The 17,070-nt window shown below is 56.4% G+C and overlaps 3 protein-coding genes across 3 annotated transcripts; all 3 read left to right on the top strand.

Moving 5' to 3' along the window:
- Positions 1-1,363: 1,363 nt before the first annotated feature.
- On the top strand, positions 1,364-8,722 carry STING1 (stimulator of interferon response cGAMP interactor 1). The gene is made up of 7 exons (XM_064724919.1): positions 1,364-1,558; positions 1,773-2,090; positions 2,643-2,820; positions 4,044-4,152; positions 4,309-4,547; positions 6,720-6,906; positions 8,275-8,722. Exons 2-7 carry the CDS (start codon positions 1,852-1,854, stop codon positions 8,466-8,468), a joined length of 1,146 nt encoding a protein of 381 aa, XP_064580989.1. The 5' UTR covers positions 1,364-1,558; positions 1,773-1,851; the 3' UTR covers positions 8,469-8,722.
- Positions 8,723-13,735: 5,013 nt separating this feature from the next.
- LOC135453791 (SLC35A4 upstream open reading frame protein) lies at positions 13,736-16,682 on the top strand. The gene is made up of 3 exons (XM_064725171.1): positions 13,736-13,836; positions 13,942-14,040; positions 14,195-16,682. The coding sequence occupies exons 1-3, from the start codon at positions 13,822-13,824 to the stop codon at positions 14,390-14,392; spliced, it is 312 nt and encodes a 103-aa protein (XP_064581241.1). The 5' UTR covers positions 13,736-13,821; the 3' UTR covers positions 14,393-16,682.
- On the top strand, positions 14,910-16,682 carry SLC35A4 (solute carrier family 35 member A4). The gene has a single exon (XM_064725170.1). It carries the CDS (start codon positions 14,910-14,912, stop codon positions 15,855-15,857), a length of 948 nt encoding a protein of 315 aa, XP_064581240.1. The 3' UTR covers positions 15,858-16,682.
- Positions 16,683-17,070: the final 388 nt, after the last annotated feature.

Raw genomic sequence — 17,070 nt, 5'->3', positions numbered from 1 at the left:
AAGGGACAGGACAAAGAGAAATGGCCTCAAGCCAGCACTACTAGAGGAACTTTATGCTGGATATTAGGAAAAATTTCTTCACCCAAAAGGGCTGTCAAGTACTGGCCCCAGGATGTCCAGGGCAGTGGTGGAGTCTTCATCCTTGGAGGGATCTAAAAGACTTGGGGACATGGGTTAGTGGTGGACTTGGCAGTTCTGGGGAAATAGATGGACTTGGTGGTCTCACAGGTCTCTTCCAACCGAAATGATTCTTTAATTCAATGATTTTAATTAAATGTGAACTGTGGGCATGTCTGAATCAAGGTCCTTGTGCTGTAAGCCTGTGACAGCCTCCAGAGACCCTGGCAATGTGGGTCTGTGGGGACTGCCAGGGTCTCCTGGAACCCAGGGGCATTCCTGGCCAGAAAGCAATGGGACCCTGAGTGTGTTCTGGACACTCACTCCCTTTCCCAGCCTGTATCCACCTAGTGTGGCTCCACAGAGGCCATGGGTGACCATGCTGAGGGCTTTGCTAAAGTGGAGGTTCTCCTCTCATCCCTACAGCCAGTTTTCTTGCCATTCCAGGTAGTTGGGTCCATCAGATGTGGTGTCAAATCCCTGATGGCTGCTCCTGTCCCATCCTTCAGGCATTTGGCAGGGATTGCTGGGAGGATTTGTTCCATCACTTTCCCAGGGTCAGAGGTGACATTGAGCAGGCTGTAGTTCACCTCCTCAAAGCTGGGTGTGAGATTTCCTTGTCCCACTCTCCAGGAACCTCCTGATTGCTATAACATTCCAAAGACACCAGAAAGGAACCTTGCCAGGGCATCATCCATCTCCCTCAGCATCCTTGAGTGCATCCCACCTGCTCCTATGGGCTTGTGTATGTGTCCCCTAATCCATGCTCTTCCAGGATGGAAGTACCTCTCCACTGCTTGGAACAAGGAACTGGAAATCTTGAGGGCCTCCATGGCCACCAAGAGCCTGGCTGCAGGAAGCCCCTGCTGTGTTGCCAGCACTCCTGGGCACTGCTTCCCAGCCTGGCATCTCCTGGAAATGTGTGGGGTGGGAGCATCCAGGGCACTGTGAGTCACCTTCTGTTAGACAGAACTTGAGTCTGTTTTGCCCCTGGCAATCTGCTGAGCTGAATCAATGCAATCTTTGAAATCTGCCCTTGAAGATGAGATCTCAATAAATTCTGGTTTCCTTCCTCATTCCAGTTCCTCTCAGACCATGTCCTGGCAGCCTTGGGGCTTTCCAGGATGTGCAATGGATATCGAAACGCGGTACAGCCACCAGTGCCTGGATTTCCTGTGGGCTGGGAGATCTCATGGATGCCCTGCGTGGGAGAGCTCTGGCACTCTGCAGGCTGCCCGCTGCTGCCAGAGCTCCTTTCATTTTCACTTTTCTGCGCGCTTTTATGTGCAGCTCCACCCGCGCTCCAGAAGCCCGTCCGTGGCAGAGATTCCGGCCGTGTGTCCGCAGCAGCCTCGGAAGGAGCCCCTGCTGCCAGGCGGGAGCGCAGAGCCCGGGAGCCGCAGCGCAGGAATCCCGGGGCTGGCGGCTGGAAACTGCTCCGGTGAGTGCGGCCAGAGAGTGGCTGCGGAGCAGGGCGGGCTGGCACCGTCCGGGAGCGGGGTGACAGCCAGGCTGTGCCCTGCCGAGCCCCTTTGGGCACAGGGGACAGCCCTAAGGCGGGAAGCGCGGGGGAGCCTCCCCGAAGAGTTGTGGCTTTGGGATGCTCACATCGCTGGGCGCACGCATCCCTGATGTGCTCCTATCCGTTCCCACAGTGCTGCCGAGAGTGCTGAGGACGAGCTGCAGCTCTGGGCACCGGGGACAGGCCGCTGCTGAGCCCGCTGATCCCCGCAGATGTCCCGGGAGCCGCGGCGGCCGCGCTGTGCCCCGCTGATCCCGCGGGCCCGGGGCGGGCGGGCGCAGCGCGCCGTGCTCGTGTTGCTGGTGCTCTGTGCCGTAGTTCTGCTCCTGGCCGGGCAGCCCCTCGTGCCCACCGCCCGCAGCCTCGCCCTCCACTTCGCCACCCTGCAGACCGGCGAGCTGCTCAAGGGCGCCTGCTACCTGGCCGAGGAGATCTTCCACCTGGACTCCAGGTGAGGCAGCGGGGCTGGCTGCCCGCCTGCGGCGCTCCTGGGACCGCCCTGGGCAAGGGCATTGCACCCTGGGGATGTGCCGGGGTTTGCTTCTGTCTCTGTGCCCTCTGTGGCAATGATGTGCTGTGCCCGGCAGCACATGCTGCCCTCTGTCACCCTCCTGTCCCTCTCATCTCCTGCTCCCTCTCCCACCTGCCAGCTCTCCCAGTTGTCCATGGATGTCTCCTCTCCTTGTGCCCTTTCCCTGTGGAACAGATCTTGTCCTCCAGCCTTTCCCCACCACGCAGTGCTGGAGGGCAGGGGGCTGTTGTCTCCCTTTGCTGTCCAGGGTGACATTCCATCCATCTGCTCCCTCTGAGTCCCACGGGTGCTCCAGGACACCCAACCCCTCTCCTGCCTGGGGGCACTGGGGTGTGCTGGGCAGGGTCCCACACAGCTCTGTAGTGCTCTGGAAGGCTGGTGGCCCCCAGGAGATGGGAGCAGCCCCAGCCATGGCTGCTGAGGGTGGGTAGGTGGCCACCAGCCTGACTCCTGTCTCCCTCTCCCACCCAGGCACCACGGCAGCTTCTGGAGGGCCCTGAGCTCCTGCTTCCCCCCACACTGGCACGGGCCCATGCTGCTCGTCTGTGGCTCAGCCTACGTGGCTCTCTTTGGTGATGGGCAGCAACATGGCCTCCACCTCATCCTGGCCAGTCTGTGCCAGCTCCTCATCCTCGCCCTGGGGCTCCGGGTAAGGCTCCCACAGCCCCAGCCTGCCCTGGGAACCCTTCAGCCCTGAGCAGCCATGGGGGCACCTAGCCAGCTCTACATACATGGCCTCTGCATGTCCAGCCCACTCAGAGGCAGCCTGGCAGGGAGGAGCACTCTCAGCCCAGCCCTGCAGAGCTGATCTCCCTGGCCCTGTGCTGCCAGGAGTGTTGGCATTAAGAGGGCCAGGCTGCCTCCTAATGAGCACAACCATTCCAGGGGATGGCATGGCCCCCCTGACACAAAAAACAGGGGTGTTTTAAATCTGCCAGTCAAGCTGGTGCTTGAGGGAAAAGCAGAGTCTGTGTGTTCTCAATTCTCAGTGTGGTGTGGGAGCAGGGCCAAGCCCCGGGTGCCTGTGCAGCAGTGGGAGGGCTCTGCTGTGCCCCAGCGGTGCTGGAAGGGTCACACAGGGTGCAGAGGGTGCTTCTGTCAGGTGCCTGTGGGACAGGACACCCATCTCCACCCAAATGCACACACAGGGCTGGCAGAGGCCATTGGGAACCCCACCACCAGGCCCTGGGGTGTCTCCTCTCCCATGCTGGAAGCACAGGGCTGTCACAGTGGTCACAGGGGTTTTCAGGGTGAAGAGAGAGGCGAGAATGTTGACCTCATGTTCAGAAGGCTTGATTTATTATTTTATTATATATATTACATTATAACTATACTAAAAGAAATAGATGGAAAAGTTCTCAGAAGGCTGGCTAAGCTAGGAATAGAAAAGGAGTGAATAACAAAGATCTGTTTCTCAGTAGAAAGCAAGACCAGCTCTGCCGTGAGTGGTCAGTAAATCCAAACATCCACCCAAGACCAATCACAGATGCACCTGTTGCATTCCACAGCAGCAGATAACCATTGTTTGCATTTTGTTCCTGAGGCCACAGCTTCTCAGGAGGGGGAAAAATCCTAAAGAAAGGATTTTCATGAAAAGATGTCTGTGACACAAGGCAGATGCACAAGCTGCACTGGGACACAGGATCCCAGGGGAAGGTGCAGCCAGGGAAATGCCTGGCTCACTCCAGCCCCACTTCCCTCCTCTGTGGGGGCTGTGGGGGCTCTGCCCTGCACGGTGGGGGAAGGGGCTGGTGGGGCTGTTCACTCCCCAGATCTCTTTGGAGTTCTCCAATCCCTGTAGAGAAGTGACTGTTGCAGAAGGGCCCAGATGGCAGCTGTCATCACCTGGTCTGTCTGTCCTTCCCTCCACAGAAGCCCTCAGCAGTGGAGATGTCTGAGATGTCCGAGAGGTCCAAGCAGAACGTTGCTCATGGCCTTGCCTGGTCCTTTTATGTTGGGTACCTAAAAATAGTCCTGCCACGTACGTAGCTGTTTCCCTGCATTCCCATGCCTACAGATAGAAATAGCTGCTAATAACAATCCTCCCACTTTTACAGTGTTAGCAGGGAATGGGGAGCGAGGCAGAATGCAGCTGTACTCACACCAGGCACCTCTGCCTGATGCTCTCTTCCACCAGGGGTGAAAAAGTGCATGGAGGAATTCAGCAGAGCCAATCCCAACCTGCCAGCGTGCAGGAAGACCTGGAAGCTCCACATCTTGATCCCTCTGAGCTGTGATATCTATGATGACCTGGAGAAAGCTGACAGCAATATCCAGTATGTGACAGAGCTCACTGAAACCACCCTGGCCCGGGCTGGCATCAAAAAGAGGGTCTACAAACACAGCCTCTATGCAATCACAGATGAAGAAAACCAGGTATGCTGAGAGCAGCATTGGGAGCATCATCCCAAAAGCCTTGCTGGCCCCAGAAGTGGCCCTAAGGACAGGAGTGTGACCGGGTTCACAGGGGTTTTTGGATAAGGCAGAGACAAGAATGTTGACTGCATGTTCAGAAGGCTTGATTTATTATTTTATGATATATATATTACATTATAACTATACTAAAAAGAAATAGAAAGGAAAAGGTTTCTTCAGAAGGCTGGCTAAGCCAAAAATAGAATAGAAAAGAATAAATAACAAAGGCAGCTCTCTCGGACGCTGTCTGAGATAGCTCCATCTTGATTGGCCATTAATTACAAACATCCAAGAGGGGCCAATCACAGGTGGACCTGTTGCAATCCACAGCAGCAGATAATCATTGTTTACGTTTGTTGCTGAAACTTCTCAGCTTCAGCAGGAAAATCCTAAAGAGAAGATTTTCACAAAAAGATGTCTGCGACACAGGAGACTGTCACCTCTGCTGTTAGATACTCCCAGCTTTCACCAGGCTTCCATGAGAGGGAGAGATCCCATTCCTGTAGCCCTTCCTGCTGGCTGCCTCCTCCCAGGCCCAGCTGCAGGGATGGTGAGCTGGCTAAACCCCTCCTGGAGCTGAGTGAAGCCCAGAAAACAGCAGAAAACTGATCAGGGAAAAGCAGATGTGGGCTACAGAGCATCACTTCCCACAGTATGGATGTTTCCTTGTGTTGTGAAAGGGTGCTCCAAGATGTCTGTGTGAGTCATTATTTGACTCCCTCCTTTCCCCAGTCACCCTTTTCTAGGCTGGTGAGCCCTGAATCTCTCCAGCTCACATTGCATTCATCTCCTCCCACATCTCTGGGCAGACTGACCCCTCTCCCTTCCCCCTGGAGGAGGGAACACCCTGGTGCTGTGCATGGAGACATTGGCAGAGCTCTGCTCCTCACCTGGTGCCCTGCTTTGCCCTTTGGCAGAGGCTGAGCTCTGAGCTGCAGTTTTTAAAGCCCAGCCTGCAGGGAGCCCGAGCCTCTGTGCCCTGCTCTGAGGGAAGCACAGTCAGCCAGGGTTTTTCCTGCTGTGCTGCACACACTGATGCTGTGTTCCTTCTGCCAGGCTGCTGCTGAGTCACTCTGCTCCCTGGGAGCTCCAGCAGCTCTGAGCCTGAACCTGGCTTTCCAGTAATATTTGCCCCTCAGCTTCCTGCCCAGTCCCTCACAGCGAGCAGGGCCCATGGAAAGCACCTGCCCCAGGGCAGCAACTGCCTGCCAAGGCTGGGAACTTCCTGCTCCTCTGCATTCACCTGGGATCACATCCCTCTTCCTTCTAATTCACTCCATTCAACTTTCCAGTTTACCCAGTGTCAGACTCACTGGTATCACCACTCCTCCTTGGCATGTTTCTGGCTTTATCAGATTTCTCTTGGTTTCTTTGCTCAGCCTCCTTCCAGCTGGGCCTCCACCTTCCCAATGTTTATGCTCTGCCCTCCAGCTCTCTGTTAGGATGCTCAGACTTAGAATAATGGAATCACAAAATATGCTGGGTTGGAAGGGACCCACAAAGATTATCAAGTCCAATGCCTGGGCCTGCACAGACACCCCAACAATCCCCCCCTGTGCCTGGGAGCATTGTCCAAGAGCTCCTGGAGCTCTGGCAGCCTGGGGGCTGTGACCATTCCCTGTTCAGTGCCCCCCTGTACCCTCTGGGGGAAGAACCTTTTCCTGAAATCCAGCCTAACCCTGCCCTGACACAGCTCCAGCCCTTCCCTGGGTCCTGTCACTGGTCACAGAGAGCAAAGATTGGTCACTGGTCACAAAGAGCAAAGATTGCTGTCCCTCCACTTTCCTTTGTATAGCACAAAGCCACCAAGAAGGTGCGATCACAGGGAAGGGATATCTCCCTAGGGACCAAATTCCATGGGGAAGATCACCCTCCAGGCTGCTCTTGGGAGCACTGTGGCTGCCTCCCATGGGCAAGGCAGCTCCCTGAGCCCACCTGGCAGAGAGGACACTGGACCTGTCAGGCCAGTTACTCTTCTTCTGCTCTGCATGAGGCAGAACACTGCCCCAGTGTTCCCAGTGCAAGGCAGGCCAAGGAGCTGAGAGGTCCTGAGTGCTGTGCCCAGTGCCAGGGTCTCCCAGCAGCCCTTTGCCAGTCCTCATGTCCCCATATCTTGTCCTCCCACCCCTGCAGCTCTGGCACTGTGCTGTGGAATATGCCACCCCACTGCAGACCCTGTACGCCATGTCCCAGGATGAGTGTGCTGCCTTCAGCCGGGAGGAGCGCCTGGAGCAGGCCAAGCTGTTCTACAGGACCCTGGAGGAGATCCTGAGAGGCTCCAAGGAGTGTGCAGACACATACAGGCTCATTGCCTACGAGGGTGAGTGAGGAGAAAGGGGCTGGGGTGCCCAGGACAGGGGCTCCTGTAGCCCTGAGTGAAGGGATCAGTGTCTGTGCAGGGCTCGGCTGATGTCCCCAGTCAGGGGGGTATGGTGGCTCCTGCTGCCATGGGAGAAGGGAGGGGCTGCATTCCCCCATGACACAGGAATGTCACTGAGCATGGCATCCCTGGCTGGGTGAGGGAGGGCATTGTCCCACTCTGCTCTGGGCTGGGGCAGCCTCACCTTGAGCCCTGGGGCAGGTCTGGGCACCACAATATGAGAAAGATCTAAAGCTGTTAGGGAGTGTCCAAAAGATGGACATGGGGATGATGAAGGACCCAGAGGAGCTGCTGAGGAACTGCTGAGCTGCTCTGACACTGAGGTCAGACCTCACTGGAGGCTGCAGCTCCTGCTGAAGAGGAGCTCCAATCTCTTCTCCCTGGGACCAGGGACAGAACCCGAGGGAACAAGTGGAGCTGTGCAAGGTGGATTTAATGTGGGTATCAGGAAAAGGTTCTTCCCCCAGAGGGTGATCAGGCACTGCCCAGGCTCCCCAGGGAATGGGCCCAGCCCCAGGGCTGCCAGAGCTCCAGGGGGCTTTGGACAAAGCTCTGGGACACAGTGTCTGTGCAGGGCCAGAAGCTGGACTGGATGATCCTTGTGGATCTCTTCCAGCTCAGGGTATTCCATGATTCCATAATTCTAAGGACTTCTTGCTGTGGGTCTGAGGAGCAGGGAAGGTGGTGGCAGCACTGGTTGTCCCAGCTGAAGCCCCCAAGGGGACCTGAGGCAAGCTGTGTGCTGCCAGCATTGAGTGTAACAGAGGATCCAGGATATAACAGTGTAACAGAGGATCCAGGGCAGCCGCTCCCCTCACTGCTGGTGTTCCTGGAAGTTGCTGGGGCTGTCACGCCCTCCCCAGCAGAGGGATGAGTGTGTGCTGGCTCTGTGCCATTCCTGCTGACAGGGGATGGGAGGGAGTGAGGCTTTCCCTCATTCCCATCATCTTTTCATCTCCCATCTCCTCACCTCCAGCAGATGAAATCAGCATCTTGCTTTAATGAATGTTGGTTTTTTCAGAGGAAACTCTCCCTGATGGGGAGAAGCATTTCCATGCAGCGAGGCAGTTCCCATCACAAGCATTACCGGGAATCCAGCACATAGTGCCTGTAATTTTACACTCCTCCCCTCACTTTGTGTTTGAACTTTTCCCCTCTGCCAGGCAGAAAGTGGGAAGTAAAAGCTGTATTTTGATGTGCAGGAAATAGTGCACATTTGGGGGCATCTCACAGAGAGACTCTGCTCCCTGCCCAGAGCTCTGCCTGAGGACAACCAGTGAAGGAAGGTTTGTCTTTCTTCTGTTCCAGAGCCAGAAGAAGCAGAGTCCCACTTTTTGTCCAGAGAGATCGCGTGGCACTTGCGGCAGGAGCACCGTGAGGAGATCTCCGTGCAGGAGCAGAGCCACCCGCCCACCCCATCCACGACCCTGGACTCGGCAGAGCTCAACCTGCAGATCAGTGTGTCAGACCTGCCCCAGCCCCTGCGCACTGATGGCTTCTGACACAGCCCCTCAGTGCCCCTGGGGCTTGCCTCAGCCTTCCCCAGCCCCCTTCCTCCTGGAGCTACCCATGGCTGCAACCCCCAGCTCCCATCCCAACCTCCTGTGCAGCACGGTTACTGGAGCAGCTGACAGCCCACAGCCCTGTGACATGCTTCCCATTTTCTTTGTTATGTACAGCTCTGATGTTCTTCTGTGGGTGTATTGTTTTTTTATCTGTTTTAATTTGTGTCATATAAAGCACTTTTCTCTCTGGGACAAGTTGCAGTATCCTAAATTTTGGACACAATGTGCAGTCTGCCCCATGTGGGATGGGAAAAGGTTTTTCCCTCAGAGGGTGGTTGGGCACTGCACAGGGAACGGTCATGGCTCTAAGGGTGCCAGAGCTCCAGGAGCACTTGGGTGATGCTGTCAGGGACAGGGTGGGATTGTGGGGTGTCTGCAGGGCCAGGAGATGGCCTGGATGGTGTGGGTCCCTTCCAGGCCAGGATATTCCATGATTCTGTGATATGTTGTGGTGTTGGATGGGGCTGTGGAAATGCCAGCCACAAGTGTGCCTGTGTGTGCTGGCACAAACACACCCAGCCCATGTGTTTGGATTCATGGGGCAGTTCTGCAAGCACAGGGACCCCGTGCAGGACTTGCAGGGGAGCTCCAGCCTGACCAGAAGTGTTGGTGGCAGAGCAGGCTCACGCAGGATGGGGAGATGCTGGGCAGGCACAGGCTGGAGCTGACACAACAGCCTTGCTCCTGCCCTGGGCTGCCCAGCTCCTTTTGGAATCACAGAACTCTGGAATCACTAAGGCTGGAAAGGCCCTCTAAGGTCATCAAATCCAGCCATTAACCCAGCACTGCCAAGGCCACCACTAACCTGTGTCCTCAGGTGCCACATCCATGTGGTTTTTAGTATTTCCAGGGGACAGTGACTGTCCTGCACAGCCCATTCCAATGCCTCACAACACTTTCAGTGAATAAATTCTTCCTGATGTGCAAACTGAACCTCCCCTGGGGCAGTTTGAGGCCTTTTCCTCTGGTGCTGTGCCTTGTTCTCTGGGAGCAGAGCCCCACCTGGCTGTTAAGGAGTTGTAGAGAGGGAGATGGTGCTGCCTGAGCCTCCTTTTCTCCAGGCTGAGCCCCACCTCAGCTGCTCCTCATATGTGCTCCAGACTTTTCCCCAGCTCCATTCTCTGGACATGCTGCAGCCCCTCAATGTCATTTTTGTCAAGAGGGGCCAGAACTGGACACAGAATTCCAGGTGCCTCCCCTGGGCTGTGTATATAAGGACTCCACCTTTCATGCACATGGGAGAACATGGTGGGAGATCTCTGAGTGAGCTTTCAGGAGAGATTTGGCTGCATGTTGGTCCTGCTGGGACTGGGAATTGGAACCCATTTCAGGATGCAGTAAAACCTTAATCTGCAGCCTAATCTCTGGGTACTGCATCTGTGCAAAAATGGCAAAAACGACAGATGAAAGGGCTGTGAAGGGAGGGTTGGGACAGCAAAGGCCACTGCACAGAGGCAGTTGGTCTGCAGAGGAATCAGAAATCATTGCTGAGGCCTCCAGGATGTGCCAAGTTCTGGTGCTGGACTGACTGGAGAAGGAAGACAGCGGGTGAGGGACCTGGTAGAGAGCAGGGACCTGAGTGGGGGTCTGGCCCTGGGGTATGGGCAGGATGTGGGTCCTGATCACCTGAGCAGTGCTCCCAAGGGCACAGAGCAAATGCTGTGGGCACCTGCTGAGATGCAAAGCAAATGTGTCAGGGTCAAGCTCACAACACAGGAACAGCCAGGAGCAGCTGTGAGAGCAGCAAAGCCACTGCAGCCCCCAGGGCTCACACCTTCAACCCCCTCCTTGTGGGGCACAGCTCTGTGCCCTCCTTGATGCCCTGCTCCCTCCTCACGTGGAAACTTCTTATCTCGCCCATCACTGCAGCCAGGCTGGGCTGGAGATGCTGATAAGCTCAGGCCATATTAGAAGGGGACAGGTTGAAAGGCAGGCACAAGCCCAGAGGAAATCTGACAGCACAGCCTCATTCCAGCAGCAGCCGTGCTGCCAGCCAAAGGCTCAGCTCAAGGGCACAGCCAGGGCCAAGGTGAAAGCCTTTGCTGGCAGCAGGCACTGGAGGCAGGGCTGGATCACAGGCAGGAAAATCAAACCTCAGAAGTGGCAGCTTGCTGCTAAGCTGGCCAACACAGGCTAACCAGCTTCCCCTTGAGCTCTCCAACAGCACCAATAGCTCAGTTTTAGTGCTAATCACAGCATCCCACAGCAGGTCTGACTCTGACTCAGGGCTCTCAGGCTGGAGGCAGACCCACCCTGGGCCATGGGGAGCAGCAATGCCTCAGCAAGGGGAGCTGAGCGGCTCCAGGGGCCACCACAGCCCAGCAGGTGCCAGGTGCAGCAGGGAGGGAGGGTCACAGCCAGGATCCTGCTGAGCAAGGCACAGAATGGCTGCATTCTCCCTCCAGCCAGGGCTGGGGCCAGGCTCAGCTTAGACACAGCAAAGCAGGGCTTCTCCCAGCCCTCCCTCACATCCCAGCTGGTTTCCCATCAGAAATCCCAGAGGCCACCAGCAGTGACCCATCCATGCTGCCCCACACAGCACTGAGCCTTGGTGTGTGACCTGAGGGCTGAGCTCCCTCACAGACCCTCTGAGGGCAGGGGCTCAGCTTCCACCATCACCTAGAAAAACTCATCTTCAAGGGATCCCAGAATGGGTTGGGGTGGAAGGGACCTTAAAGCTCATTTCATTCCACCCCTGCCATGGCAGGGACACCTTCCACCATCCCAGGCTGCTCCAACCCCTGTCCAGCCTGGCCTGGAACATTCCAGGGATCCAGGGGCAGCCCCAGCTGCTCTGGGCACCCTGTGCCAGGGCCTCAGCACCCTCACAGTGAACATTTCCTTCTCAGCAGCCAATATAAACCTCCTCTCTGCCATGTTGTCCTGCAGCTGGTGAGGCTGGCCATGGGTTCACCTCTCTGGAGGTGACAGCAGTGACTGAGCACAGGGCTCTGCTGCCCTCACATGTTTTTTACCAACACCCACATTTTCCAAGTCAGCCTTGCACTAAGTGGCACTTTTCAAGTGCTGTGATTGTGTTGCAAGAAAGGCCCTTGCACTCACTCACACAGCGTTTTCTTTTCTTTTCTCTTTTCTTTTCTTTTCTTTTCTTTTCTTTTCTTTTCTTTTCTTTTCTTTTCTTTTCTTTTCTTTTCTTTTCTTTTCTTTTCTTTTCTTTTCTTTTCTTTTCTTTTCTTTTCTTTTCTTTTCTTTTCTTTTCTTTTCTTTTCTTTTCTTTTCTTCCTTTCATGAAGTAAAAATCCTGCTTGAAAAGCAGCTGCTTTGAGGTGGCTGAGGAAAATGTCACTAAATGCACACCTGCCTCTGGGTAAAGTTTGGAATCCTGCAAAGCAAGGAAACAGCAGCTCAGCCTTCAGCAATGGTTGGATTTAAACTGGTTATTAATATTAATAACAATATTAATGCTGCTTCTTGAGGCTGCATCTGGCACTGCCTCCCGAGTCCCTTTCCTTTCCTTTCCTTTTCCCAGTGCTCAGGGGGAGAAGTGTAACAGACACTGGGAATGTATGGAAATTAACCTGGAGAGCAGCAGCCCCACAGCCCAGAAGGCTTCACGGAGCTGCCTCGAGAGTATCACACACATAACCCCCAGCACCACAGGCTTTAATTAAATTGTGCCAAGCCCCTGAAACCAACATTCCCCACAGTTGCTCAGCTGTGCCTGCAGTTCTGCAGGGCCTGTTTTCCAAGCTGGAAGTGCTGCAGTCGGGGTTTCACTGGAACCTTTAGCAGCTGTGTCAGCTGGAGTGTGGCCCCAGCACATCTCCGTGGGGCTCTGGGCTCACACCAGAGGTGCAACAGCCCCAGGTTGTGCCAGGGACTGGGTTTTGAGGAGAAGTTCTCCACTGAAAGGGTTGAGCACTGTGACAGGGTGCCAGGGACTGGATATTGAGAAGTTCTTCACTGAGAGGGTGAAGTGTCACCCTGATTTTTTTAAGATTTTCTAAGCCTTCTGATGTTTACACTCTTGTAATGAACTTTCTCACACACCTCCTGTGAATAACTTATTGTTTTGCATTCTTTTATGGAGGAGGAGAAATTTGATGGACTGTTGGTTTGTCCAGTGTCATTGGAGAGGTGGCACTTTCACCCTCCAATCCATTGTCACTTTTGGAAAACTATAAATGTTAGAGTCAGAAAATAAACTTCCCTTTTCTTCACCATGAGAGCAGCAGTGTGTGCACTCGTGCTGTTTCATGTCCTATAGTGACAGTCGAGCATGTGCCAGGGACTGGTTATTGCGGAAAGGTTCTTCACTAAAAGGGTCGAGCACTGTGCCAGGGTGCCCAGGCCATCTGGAGTCACCGTCCCTGAAATGTTCCAAACACATCTGGGTGTGGCTTGTGGGAGCTGCCAGCTTTTAAATCATTTTTTGGATTGGCAGGGCTATGTTGTTGGGTGGATTGGATGATCACAGAATCATCTGGGTTGGAAAAGAACTCTGAAGTAATTTTTGTTCTTTCTTTATTCTGTTATTTCTAGGAGGGTATGTGGAAATTCTGCCCAGGAGCTGAGGAGTGCCCATGAGAGGGACTCCCACAGCCAATGAGATAGGTGAAAAACATCAATGTTTGTTCAGTAATCACTTTACTACCTTTATTATCCTTTACTATCAATATTGCTTCAAAAATATTGCACTCCTCTAGTGGCTAGGGCTACCTACACTGTGTGGTAAAGAATTCTGAATAAGCTCTTTTAGCATAATCCTTTCAATCATTAGTTATGTTATTTATAGAAATATATTTGGGTTGCCATCCTTAATCCTGAAGGACAAAGGCTCATATTGCACATAAAGGCTCATATAAAGGCTCAGTTGCAGAGCTTTAGCCATAAACCACTGGCCAAGCCTGGGACTGGACCAGACTCCTCAAGGAGGAAGAGCCCAGGGAAACTGCAGAGCTTGGGACCCCCATCCATGCTGCCCTCAGGGGCGACAGGGTCCTAGGAGCCCTGACGGAGCTTAGGGGCGGCCATGAGCTCTGTCAGCCGGGCCCCGAAGTGCCGGTGCCCGGCGGGGCCGGTACCGAGCTGAAGCCAGGCAGCGCCTCAAGAGCCAACACCACCCCCCCCCCAAGATGGCACCGGCCGGGCGGCGTGAGGGAGCGGGAGCGGTCACGTGACTCCACTCCAGCCAATCAGCGCCGGGTTCCGCCTCCATGGCGGGAAGGAGGGCGCGGGAGGAGTCGCTGCCCCATTACAACCAATCAGCGGCGGAGGTGTCACGTGCCTCCCCGCCAGCCAATCAGCAGCGGGCGGCGGTGGCGCCAAGATGGCGGACGATAAGGTGAGCGGGCCGGGCCGGGGCTGAGGGGCCGCCGGGGCTGCGGGGAGGCCGCGCCGCTTCCTCCCGCGGGACGGGGGGCGGGAATCACCTCCGTGTCTCCCACAGGACTCGCTGCCTAAGCTGAAGGACCTCGCCTTCCTGAAGGGGCAGCTGGAGAGCCTGCAGCGCAGGGTGGAGGACGAGGTGCAGGCCGGCGTGGGGCAGGTAACGTGCAGGCTGAGGGCGGGCCCGCCGCGCCCTGTGAGAGGGACTGGTGGGGGGAAAAAACAAACCCCAGGGTAAAAACAACCCACAACTCACCCCTGGGGCATGTCCTGTGTCGCCCCCTCCCCGGTGCCTCACTGCGCTCTCCCCTCAGGACGGATCGCTGCTGGCATCGCCCTTGCTCAAAGGTTTCCTGGCGGGATACCTGGTGGCCAAGCTCCGCTTCTCCGCCGTCCTGGGCTTCGTGGCCGGCACCTGCACCGGGATTTACGCCGCGCAGAATTATGCCGTGCCCAACGTTGAGAAGACGATTCGGGACTATGTGAATTCACTGAAAAAAGGTCGGGACTAGCGAGGAGGAGCCCGGAGGCAGCAGGGACTGCAGGAACCGTGCTCCTTAGGTAGCAGGCACAGAGCACCCCTAGGGCTCTGGGAGGCACAGAACCTGCACCCTTCTTTTCCCTGGAAAAGCGTTTTGCACCACACCACTGCCACACGTCAGGGGGCTGGTGATGGGTGTTTGTTGGGCACCGTGGCAGCAGTGATCACTGCACTAACCCACAGCAGCTTGAGAGCACTGAGGGGCTGCCAGCTGCCTTTTCCCCTTAGCTTTCCCTGTGGACTGAGGGGCTGCTGTGCCTGGTCACCCGTGTGCCCTGTGCTTTGTGTGGCTGCTCAGGAAGTTCTGTAGTTCTCCTCCTAACCAGAGACAACACCCTGCTCACCTGCTGCATCACCAGTGTTGCAGGGAACATCCTGCTTGAATCAGGCTCATTAAATTCTCGGTATTTGATCTGTTCCATGTTGCAGGGTGAGAGTCTGTGTGGCCTCTCTGCTGGCAGCAGCTCACTCCCTGCCTCCCTCCCGACATGGGGGTGTTTGGGAACGCTGCTGGCTCTGCCGACAGGCTGCTCCACAGGGGGCTGTGGGCTCTGCTGCTGCTGCTCTCTGTGGCCATCTACGGCTCCCACGCCCCGCTCCTGACCCTGTGCAAGGTGGATGGGGCCATCCCCTTCAGCTCCACGTCCGTGGTGGTGCTGGTGGAGCTGACCAAGCTGTTGCTGTCGGTGCTGTCGCTGCTGCCGGGGGCCCGGGAGCCGCTGCCGGCGGCGCTGTCCTGGCGCCACGCCGCGCCCTTCGCCCTCTCCGCCCTGCTCTACGCCGCCAACAACAACCTGGTGGTGCACATGCAGCTCTTCATGGACCCCAGCACCTTCCAGGTGCTCAGTAACCTGAAGATCGTCAGCACGGCGCTGCTCTACAGCCTCCTCTTGCGGCGGCGCCTGGGCCCGCGCCGCTGGCTGGCCCTGCTGCTGCTGCTGGCCGCCGGTGTCACCTACAGCTGCGGGGGGCTGCGGGGACACGGGGACACCGCAGGGACGCGCCTGCACGTCACCCCCGTGGGGCTGCTGCTGCTCTCCGTGTACTGCCTCATCTCGGGCCTCTCTGCTGTGTACACTGAAGCCATCCTGAAGAGCCAGGCGCTGCCCCTCGGCCTGCAGAACATCTTCCTGTACTTCTTTGGGGTGCTGCTCAACCTGATGGGATCCCTGTGGACTGGCATGGAGGGTGGGTTCCTGGAGGGCTTCTCCCCGTGGGTGCTGCTGGTTGTGTTCAGCCAGGCTCTGAACGGCCTCATCATGTCCGTGGTGATGAAGCACAGCAGCAACATCACCAGGCTCTTCATCATCTCCTGCTCCATCCTGGTCAATGCTCTCCTCTCCGTTGCCCTCTTCAACCTGCAGCTCACCCTCCTCTTCTTCGTGGCTGTGGCGTGCATTGGCCTGGCTGTGCACCTGTACTATGGAGTCACATAGTCACTGCCTTCCTCCCCCGTGTCTGGGCAGCCCCAGCCCTTCCTCAGGGCTGGAATCATTCCTGGTGCACAGCTCCAAGGATCCCCCAAGGAGTGCTGAGGGGGAGAGCACCCTGCCCCTGCTTCCACAGGGAAACTGCCCTGCTCCAGTCCAGCCAGGCTCTGTGCCATGGGGCTCCCATGGCATCAGGCATGCCCAGCCTCAGAGGGGTCCTGAACCCCTTGTGCCAGGGGAGGTTCAGGGTGGACCTTAGGAGTGATTTCTTCACAGAAGGGGTGATGAAACATTGGAAGGGGCTGCCCAGTGGGGTGGTGCAGTCACCATCACTGGAGGTGTTTAGGGACAGGACATGGCACTTAATGCCATGGTCCAGGTGACAGGTCTAGGTGATGTTGGGTTATAGGTTTGACTCCATGATCCCAGAGGTCTTTTCCCACGTAAATGATTCTGGGACTCTGTGTCCCTTGTCCTCAAGCTGCTTCCCCACACCACAGTGGCCTGGGAATGCCCTGGCAGTGCCTCCTGCCTGCCCAGCATGGCACTGGTGCTGTTTCAGCTCCCATGGATGCTGCTTGATCCCTGCCATTCCTGGTGCTGCTTCCCTGGGCCTCTCCCACCTCCACGGTTTTCCAGGCTGGCCCTGCCTGGAGCCCTGCTGTCCTCAAGCCTCATTTCCCCTTCCTGGCACAGTGTCTGCACAACAGCCAGGGACTGGGGCATGTGGGAACCTTCACCTGCTCCCCAAAAGGGGGATGCCCCAAAATTTGTACCAAGTTCCTGGCAGGCAGAGGCCAGCCAGGGTATTAAAGCTGCGGTTCAACAGTGTCCGTGTGTCTGTCCTGTGTCTGCCTGCCCTGAGGGATGGTGGCTGTGCCCCTGGGGACAGGTTTGGGGACCACGGTGTGTCTGAGCCTGACAACACTCACGGCTGAGGAGCACCCACTTTATTCTGTGTGGAGCATAAAGCCTGCCTCCCAGCAGGCTGAGCTGTGCTCCCACAGGCAGGGTCCCAGCACAGAGCAGGCTTTCCCTCGGGAGCACAGCCAGAGGCCTGGGATAACTCCTGTGCCTGGGGCTGCCCGGTATCCTGGCATGGCTGCTGGCTCGGTGCAGGGACCCAGTCGTGCCAGGCCAGCTGTCCCCACGCCCGGCCGTGCCTCAGGGTGTCTGTGAGGTGGCACCGGCCGTGCCTGCCCGTGGGGTGTCCCTCAGG

Source organism: Zonotrichia leucophrys, chromosome 13 (assembly GCF_028769735.1).
Source record: "Zonotrichia leucophrys gambelii isolate GWCS_2022_RI chromosome 13, RI_Zleu_2.0, whole genome shotgun sequence".
NCBI classification, from domain to species: Eukaryota; Metazoa; Chordata; class Aves; order Passeriformes; family Passerellidae; genus Zonotrichia; species Zonotrichia leucophrys.
The sequence above is the reverse complement of the archived record's forward strand: the minus strand, read 5'-3'. Positions and strand labels throughout refer to the sequence as shown.